This window comes from Hyla sarda, chromosome 1 (assembly GCF_029499605.1).
Source record: "Hyla sarda isolate aHylSar1 chromosome 1, aHylSar1.hap1, whole genome shotgun sequence".
NCBI classification, from domain to species: domain Eukaryota; kingdom Metazoa; phylum Chordata; class Amphibia; order Anura; family Hylidae; genus Hyla; species Hyla sarda.
The window spans coordinates 2,638,364-2,654,364 of NC_079189.1; the positions used below are offsets into that span (position 1 = coordinate 2,638,364).

A 16,001-nucleotide genomic window follows, 5' to 3' on the forward strand; every position below is an offset into this window, starting at 1 on the left:
ACGAGGTCCTTAGGGCAGAAGAAGGGACAGGAGAGGACAGAAGTCTCTATTTACAGTCCCATAGGTTATGTGGGGGACGACTACGGTCACTAGGACTGGACTCCGACTACCGACCAAATCCACATCTCTAATAAGTCAGGAGATCCCGAAACTGAGGGACCCCTCCCTACATTCCCACACTTGGCCCCAAACAAGGACATTGAGGAGGAACATTATCACTATTATATAATAATGACGGTTTCACAAGGGTTCGGTGGGTTCTTCAGACTCCAGGAAACAAAATTGTCTAAGTCCAGGGAAACGTCTCGTTCCGGGGTTTTTCCCCTAAGTGCGATATGAGAATCTAATGTGACTCCAATTCTGACAACTGGACAATGGTGTAAATGGTTCTTTCACCAAGCTCAACTTCTATACAGTATCATCGACAGGTGTCCATGTCAGGCAATTATCTGTGTATAAGGACCATTAACCCCTTAACGACGTATATTTACGTCCTGCGCCGGCTCCCGCGATCCCACATCATATCGCGTCGGTCCCGGCTCTCATCAACGGCCGGGACCCGCGGCTAATACCACACATCGCCGATCGCGGCGATGTGCGGTATTAACCCTTTAGAAGCGGCGGTCAAAGCTGACCGCCACTTCTAAAGTGAAAGTGACCCGGCTGCTCAGTCGGGCTGTTCGGGACCGCCGCGGTGAAATCGCGGCGTCCCGAACAGCTGACAGGACACCGGGAGGGCCCTTACCTGCCTCCTCGGTGTCCGATCGGCGAATGACTGCTCCGTGCCTGAGATCCAGGCAGGAGCAGTCAAGCGCCGATAACACTGATCACAGGCGTGTTAATACACGCCTGTGATCTGTGTAAAAGATCAGTGTGTGCAGTGTTATAGGTCCCTAAGGGATAACAATGATCAGTATAAGAGATCAGTGTGTGCAGTGTTATAGGTCCCTAAGGGATAATAATGATCAGTATAAGAGATCAGTGTGTGCAGTGTTATAGTCTCCTATGGGATAACAATGATCAGTATAAGAGATCAGTGTGTGCAGTGTTATAGGTCCCTATGTAAAAAAAAAAAAAAAGTGTTAATAAAGGTCATTTAACCCCTTCCCTAATAAAAGTTTGAATCACCCCCCTTTTCCCATAAAAAAAATAAAACAGTGTAAAAAAAAAAATATATAAACATATGTGGTATCGCCGCGTGCGTAAATGTCCGAACTATAAAAATATATTGTTAATTAAACCGCACGGTCAATGGCGTACGTGCAAAAAAATTCCAAAGTCCAAAAAAGCGTATTTTGGTCACTTTTTATACCATAAAAAAAATGAATAAAAAGTGATCAAAAAGTCCGATCAAAACAAAAATCATACCGATAAAAACTTAAAATCACGGCGCAAAAAATGAGCCCTCATACCGCCCTGTACATGGAAAAATAAAAAAGTTATAGGGGTCAGAAGATGACATTTTTAAACGTATAAATTTTCCTGCATGTAGTTATGATTTTTTCCAGAAGTGCGACAAAATCACCTATATAAGTCGGGGATCATTTTAACCGTATGGACCTACAGAATAATGATAAGGTGTCATTTTTACCGAAATATGTACTGCGTAGAAACGGAAGCCCCCAAAAGTTACAAAATGGCGTTTTTTCTTCGATTTTGTCGCACAATGATTTTTTGTTCCGTTTCGCCGTGAATTTTTGGGTAAAATGACTGATGTCACTGCAAAGTAGAATTGGCGACGCAAAAAATAAGCCATAATATGGATTTTTAGGTGGAAAATTGAAAGGGTTATGATTTTTAAAAGGTAAGGAGGAAAAAACGAAAGTGCAAAAACGGAAAAACCCTGAGTCCTTAAGGGGTTATCCAGGAAAATCTTTTTTATATATATCTCTCAACTGGCTCCAGAAAGTTAAACAGATTTGTAAATTACTTCTATTAAAAAATCTTAATCCTTTCAGTACTTATGAGCTTCTGAAGTTAAGGTTATTCTTTTCTGTCTAAATCCTCTCTGATGACACCTGTCTCCCAGTTTAGAAGAGGTTTTGCTATGGGGATTTGCTTCTAAACTGGGCGTTTCCCGAGACACGTGTCATCAGAGAGCACTTGGACAGAAAAGAACAACCTTAACTTCAGAAGCTCATAAGTACTGAAAGGATTAAGATTTTTTAATAGAAGTAATTTACAAATCTGTTTAACTTTCTGGAGCCAGTTGATATATATAAAAAAGTTTTTTCCTGGAATACCCCTTTAATGTGTCCCACAAATGTTACTGCCCCCTCTGATCTGACAGCGGGTGTGGGGCAATTCATGTGTAGCGAGGTAAGGTCAAGGCTTGAAGACTCCTTTATATATTCATCTTTGTAGGATAATCCGGTCTGATGAACAGATGTGGGTCCTTTGGTCTTTTATCTGTTCCGGCCCAGTACGATGCCTGTACATGGTTGTAGAACTATAATTATGACATTTCTTGTGATGTGTTCTTGGATTTGGTCAGGAGAGATCGGCAATGACTTGGTCCTAGCCCCGTAGACGTCCCCTTTCATTTATCGTATAGGGAATGGTTTGTCTTTACAAGAACCTGAACACAATTCTGAACTGGTTACTAAACCATCTGATAAGGGGGTAATGTTGTTCTGATGGGTGGGGGGTCACATGACATATTGTGGAATAATTTACTCTATAGATCCCTCCCTATGCAGAGGACCGTCAGAGCGGTGATGGTTCTAAGATTCTATATTATGACTATGAATATATTTTTCTATCGTAAAACTTTTTTAGGTGTACATTATTTTTATGTCTCTATGCACACACAAGCAGCATTTTATCTCTGTGAGCGGCATTTGCCTTCTTATATGGTTTGATGTTTTATTTTCGGCACACAGGGTTAACCACCGTGAATGGGTGTGCACGAGGCCAGATACACAGGTGTCTGCTCCTTCACAATTTGATTAGGAGGCGGTGCTATTACAGACTAGTATTTATTCGTCAACTAAGGTCTGTTTTCTTTATACCTTGATAAAGGCTATACGAAACGCGTTGGTTGGTTTTTACTTGTACTGCCTTTGTGATTTTACCTATTGATTAAAGGGGTACTCCGGCGCTAAGACATCTTATCCCCTATCCAAAGGATAGGGGATAAGATGCCTGATCGCGGGGGTCCCGCCGCTGGGGATTCCCGTGATCTTGCACACAGCACCCGGTTACAATCAGTCCCCGAAGCATGTTCGCTCCGGGTCTGATTACTGGCGACCACAGTGCCCGAACATTGTGACGTCACAGGCTCACTCCCGTGAAACGTCACGCTCCACCCCCTCAATGCAAGCCTATGGGAGGGGGCGTGACAGATGTCACACCCCCTTCCATAGGCTTGCATTGAGGGGGCGGAGCGTGAAGTCTCACGGGAGCGGGGCTGTGACGTCCCAATGCTCGGGCCCCGTGATCGCCAGTGTTCATCAGCTGACAGATGTCACGCCCCCTCCCATAGGCTTGCATTGAGGGGGCGGAGCGTGAGGTCACACGGGGGCGGGGCCGTGACGTCACAATGCTCCGTTTACGTGATCGCCAGTAATCCGGGGACTGATTATAACCGGGTGCTGCGTGCAAGATCACAGGGGTCCCCCGCGATCAGGCATTTTATTTTATCCTTGGGATAAGGGATAAGATGTCTTAGCGCCGGAGTACCCCTTTAAATAAAGAAGTTTCTTTTACATCACACTCCGGAGTGCTGGACCGTTCGTTGGAATCTTCCCATTGTTCCCCCCCCCCCCCAACTCTACCTCCATTTCTGATGATTTGGTCGGCTTCTAGGTCTCAGGGGTTTGGGGTGGGCTTTGGTCAGGATCCTCCTCTTTAGGTTAACCCCTCATATACCGAGTTGCTAGATTTACAGTCCACCTGATGATGTCCCACGGATGGACCTTGATCTGCCAGTCATGTGAACCTACCCTGGTGGTCTCCAGCTCTATCCTCCTCCTCCCCTGAACTATCACGTGTATAACATAATATTACTCTCCACGTGAACATGACGCCTCTGTTCCTTCTCCACCAACACTACAAAGAGGGAATTATCTGATGCCCCAGTACAGGACACGGTCCTGCACTAACTTTACCCTAAGGCCCTGTCGGGTTGAGTCCGTCAGTGTCCTGAGGGCCCCCACTGCATTGTCTCCCCTTGTTCTCAGGTTGGTTTACTAAATAAGGTGTATGTTCCTTATTTTTTTTTAAATCAACTGGTGCCAGAAAGTTAAACAGATATGTAAATTTCTTCTATTATTACATACCTGGGGTAACACCTCCTGGAAATATTACATACCTGGGGTAACACCTCCTGGAATTATTACATACCTGGGGTAACACCTCCTGGAATTATTACATACCTGGGGTAACACCTCCTGGAATTATTACATACCTGGGGTAACACCTCCTGGAATTTCCTCCTTCACTTCCCTCATACACGGGTGATGGCCCCTCATCCTCTCTTCTTCATCCTCCACTTTATTATTAGTCAGATCTCCCCCCTGATGTGACATATAGAACAATTCACTACAATACAGCAGACAGGAGGAGCAACAGAGACCCCCAAAATCTACCCCCACATCTATGACTGCCGGACCCCCCTATAGAGATATAGGATCAGCCTCATCTACCTGATGCTTCTCTGGGACATTTCCCTTATATACTGGGCTGTGGTGTCTCCAGCTCAGTCACCTGTGGGAAGATTAGAAGAAGCCCCGCCCTCCCCCTTTTATTTCACTTTCCTTCCCTTTACAATTCATCAAACAATTTACAAGTTTTTGTGGAAAAAGAATTTGCATGTGTGTTCCGTGCAACTTTTTACTGCACCGCAGAATTGTGAGAAATTATTTCTAAAAAGTCACAACTGCGACTTTTTGTGCGAAAAGCTCCGCTCCCCACCCACATCTACCCCCCGCCCGCTAGCTGTTGCAACTACAACTCCCAGCATGTCCTCACTGTAAGGGCATGCTGGGAGTTGTCCTCCCTGTAAGGGCATGCTGGGAGTTGTCCTCATTGTAAGGGCATGCTTGGAGTTGTCCTCCCTGTAAGGGCATGCTGGGAGTTGTCCTCCCTGTAAGGGCATGCTGGGAGTTGTCCTCCCTGTAAGGGCATGCCGGGAGTTGTCCTCACTGTAAGGGCATGCTGGGAGTTGTCCTCACTGTAAGGGCATGCTGGGAGTTGTCCTCCCTGTAAGGGCATGCTGGGAGTTGTCCTCACTGTAAGGGCATGCTGGGAGTTGTCCTCACTGTAAGGGCATGCTGGGAGTTGTCCTCACTGTAAGGGCATGCTGGGAGTTGTCCTCACTGTAAGGGCATGCTGGGAGTTGTCCTCACTGTAAGGGCATGCTGGGAGTTGTCCTCACTGTAAGGGCATGCTGGGAGTTGTCCTCACTGTAAGGGCATGCTGGGAGTTGTCCTCACTGTAAGGGCATGCTGGGAGTTGTCCTCACTGTAAGGGCATGCTGGGAGTTGTCCTCACTGTAAGGGCATGCTGGGAGTTGTAGTCTTACAACAGCCAGTGGGTGGTGGCTGGTAGATGCGGGCTGATGGGCGGTAAGCTGCTTGAATTTTAACACCAGGGCTCCTCCAGCTGTTGCTAAACTACAACTCCCATCATAGGAGTATATGTAACATAGATCACACGCCCTGTACTATGTAATATAATTGGGGAACCTACACATTTCCAATACCACAATTAAAGGGGTACTCTGGCGCTAAGACATCTTATCCCCTATCCAAAGGAGAGGGGATAAGATGCCTGATCGCGGGGGTCCCGCCGCTGGGGACCCCCATGATCTTTCATGCAGCACCCCGTTACCATCAGTCCCCGGAGCGTGTTCGCTCCGGTTCTGATTACTGGCGATCACAGGGCCAGAGCATAGTGACATCACGGCTCCGCCCGGTGTGACGTCATGCTCCGCCCCCTCAATGCAAGCCTATGAAAGGGGGTGTTTCACGCCCCCTCCCATAGGCTTGCATTGTGGGGGCGGAGCATGACATCACACGGGGGTGGAACCGTGACATCACAATACTCCGGCCCCGTGATCGCCAGTCATCAGCTGACAGCTGTCACACCCCCTCCAATAGGCTTGCATTGTGGGGGCGGAGCATGACGTCACACGGGGCGGAGCCGTGACATCACAATGCTCCGGCCCCCATGATCGCCAGTAATCAGACCCGGAGCGAACATGCTCCGGGGACTGATGGTAACGGGGTGCTGCATGAAAGATCATGGGGGTCCCCAGCGGCGGGACCCCCGCGATCAGGCATCTTATCCCCTATCCTTTGGATAGGGGATAAGATGTCTTAGCGCCGGAGTACCCCTTTAAAGAGTAAAAAAAATACAAAACTACAACTCCCAGCATGCCCTGAAAGTAAGGACATGCTGGAAGTTTTGCAACAGCTGGAGAGTCATAGGTTGGAGATCGCCGCCCTAACATGTGTCTCTATATGGTACATAACTACAACTCCCAGCACCCCCTGAGTTTTATTAAATGTTAATAAGTCCCTTCCAAAAATAAAAAACGATAGAGATTAGAGATTAGAGATAGAGAGAGAGAGAGGTTATCCTCTTTTACCATTTTACAAATAAAAAAAAATGTTTAACAACTAAATATATAAACACATTTGGTATCACCACTAGAGATGAGCGAACTTACAGTAAATTCGATTCGTTACGAACTTCTCGGCTCGGCAGTTGATGACTTTTCCTGCATAAATTAGTTCAGCTTTCCGGTGGGCTGGAAAAGGTGGATACAGTCTTACGAGACTCTTTCCTAGGAATGTATCCACCTTTTCCAGCCACCGGAGCACCGGAAAGCTGAACTAATTTACGCAGGAAAAGTCATCAACTGCCGAGCCGAGAAGTTCGTGACGAATCGAATTTACTGTAAGTTCGCTCATCTCTAATCACCACGGACGGAAATGTCCAAACGATTAAAATAAAATGATCCCGCGCAGTGAACGGCATAAACATAAAAAATACCAAAGTAATAACGATACGGCTAAAAACTGCAGATCATGGCAGAAAGAATGAGCCCTTACACAGCCTCATGTATGGAAAAATAAGAAAGTTATGGGGGTCCGCAGAGGGTCGGGGGTCAACAATACAGTAACACGCAGCAATTATCACAGACACTTTCATAATGGACTGTGCTGAGGTAATTTCCCCTCGCTGTATATTGTACAGACAGATTTATCATAAGTTCTGCGCCATAAATTTGCCGCACGTCAGCACTTTCACTGCTAAGAATTATTGACTGTAAAACACGTCCCCCACAGACAACAATGATAAATCCCCCCAATGTTTTTAGAAGGGGTAAGTGCCCCAAGAAGTGATGGGTGGACACGTCTATTATTATATTTATTGTGGTTCTGGTATTTTATTACTATGACTTTGGTTTGAGGATTTGGTATTTTGATCATAGTTATTTATTTATTCTTCCATGAGCAGAGCCGGGGGGCCGGGCAGGAGATCGTGGGGGTCCCTACCCAGATTGAGTTCATCTTTAATTAGGGTGGGACCTATGGTGCATGATCAGGGGTTCAAACACTTTATGGTCATATTTTGGAGACTTAAACACCATTTACCTGATTGTTCTCTAGGACATTTCCCTCTGGACAGTCCTGGGAATACAGAGGGCGGGGACACCTCTCGGGTGGATTTCTATCATTGACTTTATCTGTAGGGAACACACAGGGAATGAATACATCAGTGCTGGATAGATTTCTATGTTACTCGGTAGTGAGAGTGATATCTATACAGTAAACTCCCCGACATGTGATGGCCCCGACATATGATATCATCGACATACGATGCTTTTATATGTCGGGGCCATCGCATTAACTGCTATCCGACAGCGCAAAATGCTTAAGCTGCTGTCGGATAGCAGTTTAAGCATCCCGGGCAGGTTCACTTACCTATCCCTGGTCCACTTCCGGGTCCACTTCGCGATCCTCCGGTGTCTTCCACATCTTCTCCAGGATCCGGGCCTCGCTTTCCGGTGTCGTTATTACGTCACTACGCACGCCGCGCCGGCGCAGCAGCGTAATAACGTCACCAGAAAGCGAGGCCCAGACCCTGCAGAAGATGCGGAAGACACCGGAGGATCGCGAAGAAGACACCGAAGCAGCGGGACAGCATCGGGAGCCCCTGGGACAGCATCGGGAGCCCCTGGGACAGCATCGGGAGCCCCTGGGACAGCATCGGGAGCCCCTGGGACAGCATCGGGAGCCCCTGGGACAGCATCGGGAGCCCCTGGGACAGCATCGGGAGCCCCTGGGACAGCATCGGGAGCCCCTGGGACAGCATCGGGAGCGGTGAGGACCTGGTCCGGAGCGGCGGGGACAGGTGAGTACAGCTTCCTATACTTTACATTGCACGGATCCCTCAACATACGATGGATTCGACAAACGATGGGTTGTTTGGAACGAATTACCATCGTATGTTGAGGGATCACTGTGTATATATATATGTCTCTTCTTACCTTGTGATGTGAGGGGCCGGTGATCCTCCATCATGTCCTGGTACAGATCTTTGTGTCCTTCTACATACTCCCACTCCTCCATGGAGAAATAGACCGCCACATCCTGACACCTTATAGGAACCTGACACACAATGATACAGTCATCACCAGACCCCTCCATTACTGTATAATGTCCCAGCAGTGTCACCTCTCTAATCATCACCAGACCCCTCCATTACTGTATAATGTCCCAGCAGTGTCACCTCTCCAGTCATCACCAGACCCCTCCATTACTGTATAATGTCCCAGCAGTGTCACCTCTCCAGTCATCACCAGACCCCTCCATTACTGTATAATGTCCCAGCAGTGTCACCTCTCTAATCATCACCAGACCCCTCCATTACTATATAATGTCCCAGCAGTGTCACCTCTCCAGTCATCACCAGACCCCTCCATTACTGTATAATGTCCCAGCAGTGTCACCTCTCCAATCATCACCAGACCCCTCCATTACTGTATAATGTCCCAGCAGTGTCACCTCTCCAGTCATCACCAGACCCCTCCATTACTGTATAATATCCCAGCAGTGTCACCTCTCCAGTCATCACCAGACCCCTCCATTACTGTATAATGTCCCAGCAGTGTCACCTCTCCAGTCATCACCAGACCCCTCCATTACTGTATAATGTCCCAGCAGTGTCACCTCTCCAGTCATCACCAGACCCCTCCATTACTGTATAATGTCTCAGCAGTGTCACCTCTCCAGTCATCACCAGACCCCTCCATTACTGTATAATGTCCCAGCAGTGTCACCTCTCCAGTCATCACCAGACCCCTCCATTACTGTATAATCACCCAGCAGTGTCACCTCTCTAATCAACAGACCCCTCCATTACTGTATAATGTCCCAGCAGTGTCACCTCTCCAGTCATCACCAGACCCCTCCATTACTATATAATGTCCCAGCAGTGTCACCTCTCCAGTCATCACCAGACCCCTCCATTACTGTATAATGTCCCAGCAGGGTCACCTCTCTAATCATCACCAGACCCCTCCATTACTGTATAATGTCCCAGCAGTGTCACCTCTCTAATCATCACCAGACCCCTCCATTACTATATAATGTCCCAGCAGTGTCACCTCTCCAGTCATCACCAGACCCCTCCATTACTGTATAATGTCCCAGCAGTGTCACCTCTCTAATCATCACCAGACTCCTCCATTACTGTATAATGTCCCAGCAGTGTCACCTCTCCAGTCATCACCAGTCCCCTCCATTACTGTATAATGTCCCAGCAGGGTCACCTCTCCAGTTATCACCAGACCCCTCCATTACTGTATAATGTCCCAGCAGTGTCACTTCTCTAATCATCACCAGATCTTATTGTGGTTCTTGGATTTTATTACTACGTCTTTGGTTTGAGGATTTGGTATTTTGATCATAGTTATTTATTTATTCTTGTATGAGCAGAACTGGGGCGCCGGGCAGGAGATCGTGGGGGTCCCTACCCAGATCAAACAGAGTTCCCCTTTAATTAGGGTGGGACCTATGGTGCCATGATCAGGGGTTCAAACACTTTATGGTCATATTTTGGAGACTTAAACACCATTTACCTGATTGTTCTCTAGGACATTTCCCTCTGGACAGTCCTGGGAATACAGAGGACAGGGACACCTCTCGGGTGGATTTCTATCATTGACTTCATCTGTAGAGAACACACAGAGAATGAATACATCAGTGCTGGATAGATTTCTATGTTACTAGGTAATGAGAGTGATATCTATATATATATATGTCTCTTCTTACCTTGTGATGTGAGGGGCCGGTGATCCTCCATCATGACTATGTCCTGGTACAGATCCTTGTGTCCTTCTACATACTCCCACTCCTCCATGGAGAAATAGACCGCCACATCCTGACACCTTATAGGAACCTGACACACAATGATACCGTCATCACCAGACCCCTCCATTACTGTATAATGTCCCAGCAGTGTCACCTCTCTAATCATCACCAGACCCCTCCATTACTGTATAATGTCCCAGCAGTGTCACCTCTCTAATCATCACCAGACCCCTCCATTACTGTATTATGTCCCAGCAGTGTCACCTCTCCAGTCATCACCAGACCCCTCCATTACTGTATAATGTCCCAGCAGTGTCACCTCTCTAATCATCACCAGACCCCTCCATTACTGTATAATGTCCCAGCAGTGTCACCTCTCCAGTCATCACCAGACCCCTCCATTACTGTATAATGTCCCCACAGTGTCATCTCTCTATTCACCAGACCCCTCCATTACTGTATAATGTCCCAGCAGTGTCACCTCTCCAGTCATCACCAGACCCCTCCATTACTATATAATGTCCCAGCGGAGTCACCTCTCCAGTCATCACCAGACCCCTCCATTACTATATAATGTCCCAGCAGTGTCACCTCTCCAGTCATCACCAGACCCCTCCATTACTGTATAATGTCCCAGCAGGGTCACCTCTCTAATCATCACCAGACCCCTCCATTACTGTATAATGTCCCAGCAGTGTCACCTCTCTAATCATCACCAGACCCCTCCATTACTATGTAATATCCCAGCAGTGTCACCTCTCTAATCATCCCCAGACCCCTCCATTACTGTATAATGTCCCAGCAGTGTCACCTCTCCAGTCATCACCAGACCCCTCCATTACTGTATACTGTCCCAGCAGTGTCACCTCTCCAGTCATCACCAGACCCCTCCATTACTGTATAATGTCCCAGCAGTGTCACCTCTCCAGTCACCACCAGACCCCTCCATTACTGTATAATGTCCAAGCAGTGTCACCTCTCCAGTCATCACCAGACCCCTCCATTACTGTATAATGTCCCAGCAGTGTCTCCTCTCCAGTCATCACCAGACCCCTCCATTACTGTATAATGTCCCAGCAGTGTCACCTCTCCAGTCACCACCAGACCCCTCCATTACTGTATAATGTCCAAGCAGTGTCACCTCTCCAGTCATCACCAGACCCCTCCATTACTGTATAATGTCCCAGCAGTGTCTCCTCTCCAGTCATCACCAGACCCCTCCATTACTGTATAATGTCCCAGCAGTGTCACCTCTCCAGTCATCACCAGACCCCTCCATTACGGTATAATGTCCCAGCAGTGTCACCTCTCCAGTCATCACCAGACCCCTCCATTACTGTATAATGTCCCAGCAGGGTCACCTCTCTAATCATCACCAGACCCCTCCATTACTATATAATATCCCAGCAGTGTCACCTCTCTAATCATCCCCAGACCCCTCCATTACTGTATAATGTCCCAGCAGTGTCACCTCTCCAGTCATCACCAGACCCCTCCGTTACTGTATACTGTCCCAGCAGTGTCACCTCTCCAGTCATCACCAGACCCCTCCATTACTGTATAATGTCCCAGCAGTGTCACCTCTCTAATCATCACCAGACCCCTCCATTACTGTATAATGTCCCAGCAGTGTCACCTCTCCAGTCATCACCAGACCCCTCCATTACTGTATAATGTCCCAGCAGTGTCACCTCTCTAATCACCACCAGACCCCTCCATTACTGTATAATATCCCAGCAGTGTCACCTGTCCAGTCATCACCAGACCCCTCCATTACTGTATAATGTCCCAGCACTGTCACCTTTCCAGTCATCACCAGACCCCTCCATTACTATATAATGTCCCAGCAGTGTCACCTCTCCAGTCACCACCAGACCCCTCCATTACTGTATAATATCCCAGCAGTGTCACCTCTCCAGTCATCACCAGACCCCTCCATTACTGTATAATGTCCCAGCAGTGTCACCTCTCTAATCATCACCAGACCCCCTCCATTACTGTATAATGTCCCAGCAGTGTCACCTCTCCAGTCATCACCAGACCCCTACATTACTGTATAATGTCCCAGCAGTGTCACCTCTCCAGTCATCACCAGACCCCTCCATTACTGTATAATGTCCCAACAGTGTCACCTCTCCAGTCATCACCAGACCCCTCCATTACTGTATTATGTCCCAGCAGTGTCACCTCTCCAGTCATCACCAGACCCCTCCATTACTATATAATGTCCCAGCAGTGTCACCTCTCCAGTCATCACCAGACCCCTCCATTACTGTATAATGTCCCAGCAGGGTCACCTCTCTAATCATCACCAGACCCCTCCATTACTATATAATACCCCAGCAGTGTCACCTCTCTAATCATCCCCAGACCCCTCCATTACTGTATAATGTCCCAGCAGTGTCACCTCTCCAGTCATCACCAGACCCCTCCATTACTGTATACTGTCCCAGCAGTGTCACCTCTCCAGTCATCACCAGACCCCTCCATTACTGTATAATGTCCCAGCAGTGTCACCTCTCTAATCATCACCAGACCCCTCCATTACTGTATAATGTCCCAGCAGTGTCACCTCTCCAGTCATCACCAGACCCCTCCATTACTGTATAATGTCCCAGCAGTGTCACCTCTCCAGTCATCACCAGACCCCTCCATTACTGTATAATGTCCCAGCAGTGTCACCTCTCCAGTCATCACCAGACCCCTCCATTACTGTATACTGTCCCAGCAGTGTCACCTCTCCAGTCATCACCAGACCCCTCCATTACTGTATAATGTCCCAGCAGTGTCACCTCTCTAATCATCACCAGACCCCTCCATTACTGTATAATGTCCCAGCAGTGTCACCTCTCCAGTCATCACCAGACCCCTCCATTACTGTATAATGTCCCAACAGTGTCACCTCTCCAGTCATCACCAGACCCCTCCATTACTGTATAATGTCCCAGCAGTGTCACCTCTCCAGTCATCACCAGACCCCTCCATTACTGTATAATGTCCCAGCAGTGTCACCTCTCCAGTCATCACCAGACCCCTCCATTACGGTATAATGTCCCAGCAGTGTCACCTCTCCAGTCATCACCAGACCCCTCCATTACTGTATAATGTAACAGCAGTGTCACCTCTACAGTCACCACCAGACCCCTCCATTACGGTATAATGTCCCAGCAGTGTCACCTCTCTAATCATCACCAGACCCCTCCATTACTGTATAATCACCCAGCAGTGTCACCTCTCCAGTCATCACCAGACCCCTCCATTACTGTATAATGTCCCAGCACTGTCATCTCTCCAGTCACCACCAGACCCCTCCATTACTGTATAATATCCCAGCAGTGTCACCTCTCCAGTCACCACCAGACCCCTCCATTACTGTATAATCTCCCAGCAGTGTCACCTCTCCAGTCATCACCAGACCCCTCCATTACTGTATAATGTCCCAGCAGTGTCACCTCTCTAATCATCACCAGACCCCCTCCATTACTGTATAATGTCCCAGCAGTGTCACCTCTCTAATCATCACCAGACCCCTCCATTACTGTATAATGTCCCAACAGTGTCACCTCTCCAGTCATCACCAGACCCCTCCATTACTATATAATGTCCCAGCGGAGTCACCTCTCCAGTCATCACCAGACCCCTCCATTACTGTATAATGTCCCAGCAGTGTCACCTCTCCAGTCATCACCAGACTCCTCCATTACTGTATAAGGTCCCAGCAGTGTCACCTCTCTAATCATCACCAGACCCCTCCATTACTGTATAATGTCCCAGCAGTGTCACCTCTCCAGTCATCACCAGACCCCTCCATTACTGTATAATGTCCCAGCAGTGTCACCTCTCCAGTCATCACCAGACCCCTCCATTACTGTATAATGTCCCAGCAGTGTCACCTCTCCAGTCATCACCAGACCCCTCCATTACTGTATAATGTCCCAGCAGTGTCACCTCTCCAGTCATCACCAGACCCCTCCATTACTGTATAATGTCCCAGCAGTGTCACCTCTCCAGTCATCACCAGACCCCTCCATTACTATATAATGTCCCAGCAGTGTCACCTCTCCAGTCATCACCAGACCCCTCCATTACTGTATAATGTCCCAGCAGGGTCACCTCTCTAATCATCACCAGACCCCTCCATTACTGTATAATGTCCCAGCAGTGTCACCTCTCTAATCATCACCAGACCCCTCCATTACTATATAATATTCCAGCAGTGTCACCTCTCCAGTCATCACCAGACCCCCTCCATTACTGTATACTGTCCCAGCAGTGTCACCTCTCCAGTCATCACCAGACCCCTCCATTACTGTATAATGTCCCAGCAGTGTCACCTCTCTAATCATCACCAGACCCCTCCATTACTGTACAATGTCCCAGCAGTGTCACCTCTCCAGTCATCACCAGACCCCTCCATTACTGTATAATGTCCCAGCAGTGTCACCTCTCTAATCATCACCAGACCCCTCCATTACTGTATAATGTCCCAGCAGTGTCACCTCTCCAGTCATCACCAGACCCCTCCATTACTGTATAATGTCCCAGCAGTGTCACCTCTCTAATCATCACCAGACCCCTCCATTACTGTATAATGTCCCAGCATTGTCACCTCTCCAGTCATCACCAGACCCCTCCATTACTGTATAATGTCCCAGCAGTGTCACCTCTCCAGTCATCACCAGACCCCTCCATTACTGTATAATGTCCCAGCAGGGTCACCTCTCCAGTCATCACCAGACCCCTCCATTACTGTATAATGTCCCAGCAGTGTCACCTCTCCAGTCATCACCAGACCCCTCCATTACTGTATAATGTCCCAGCAGTGTCACCTCTCCAGTCATCACCAGACCCCTCCATTACGGTATAATGTCCCAGCAGTGTCACCTCTCCAGTCATCACCAGACCCCTCCATTACTGTATAATGTCCCAGCAGTGTCACCTCTACAGTCACCACCAGACCCCTCCATTACGGTTCAATGTCCCAGCAGTGTCACCTCTCTAATCATCACCAGACCCCTCCATTACTGTATAATATCCCAGCAGTGTCACCTGTCCAGTCATCACCAGACCCCTCCATTACTGTATAATGTCCCAGCACTGTCACCTCTCCAGTCATCACCAGACCCCTCCATTACGGTATAATGTCCCAGCAGTGTCACCTCTCCAGTCATCACCAGACCCCTCCATTACTGTATAATCTCCCAGCAGTGTCACCTCTCCAGTCATCACCAGACCCCTCCATTACTGTATAATGTCCCAGCAGTGTCACCTCTCTAATCATCACCAGACCCCCTCCATTACTGTATAATGTCCCAGCAGTGTCACCTCTCTAATCATCACCAGACCCCTCCATTACTGTATAATGTCCCAACAGTGTCACCTCTCCAGTCATCACCAGACCCCTCCATTACTATATAATGTCCCAGCGGAGTCACCTCTCCAGTCATCACCAGACCCCTCCATTACTGTATAATGTCCCAGCAGTGTCACCTCTCCAGTCATCACCAGACTCCTCCATTACTGTATAATGTCCCAGCAGTGTCACCTCTCTAATCATCACCAGACCCCTCCATTACTGTATAATGTCCCAGCAGTGTCACCTCTCCAGTCATCACCAGACCCCTCCATTACTGTATAATGTCCCAGCAGTGTCACCTCTCCAGTCATCACCAGACC

At 48.2% G+C, this 16,001-nt stretch overlaps 1 protein-coding gene across 1 annotated transcript in view; it reads right to left on the bottom strand.

Annotated features, from left to right (window-relative positions):
- LOC130303350 (oocyte zinc finger protein XlCOF7.1-like) overlaps positions 1–16,001 on the bottom strand; it is a 197,817-nt gene that overhangs the window by 157,687 nt on the left and 24,129 nt on the right. The window contains 5 exon segments of the mRNA XM_056551778.1: positions 4,409–4,517; positions 7,605–7,696; positions 8,501–8,621; positions 10,094–10,185; positions 10,287–10,413. Coding sequence (XP_056407753.1) covers positions 4,409–4,517; positions 7,605–7,696; positions 8,501–8,621; positions 10,094–10,185; positions 10,287–10,413 — 541 coding nt within the window.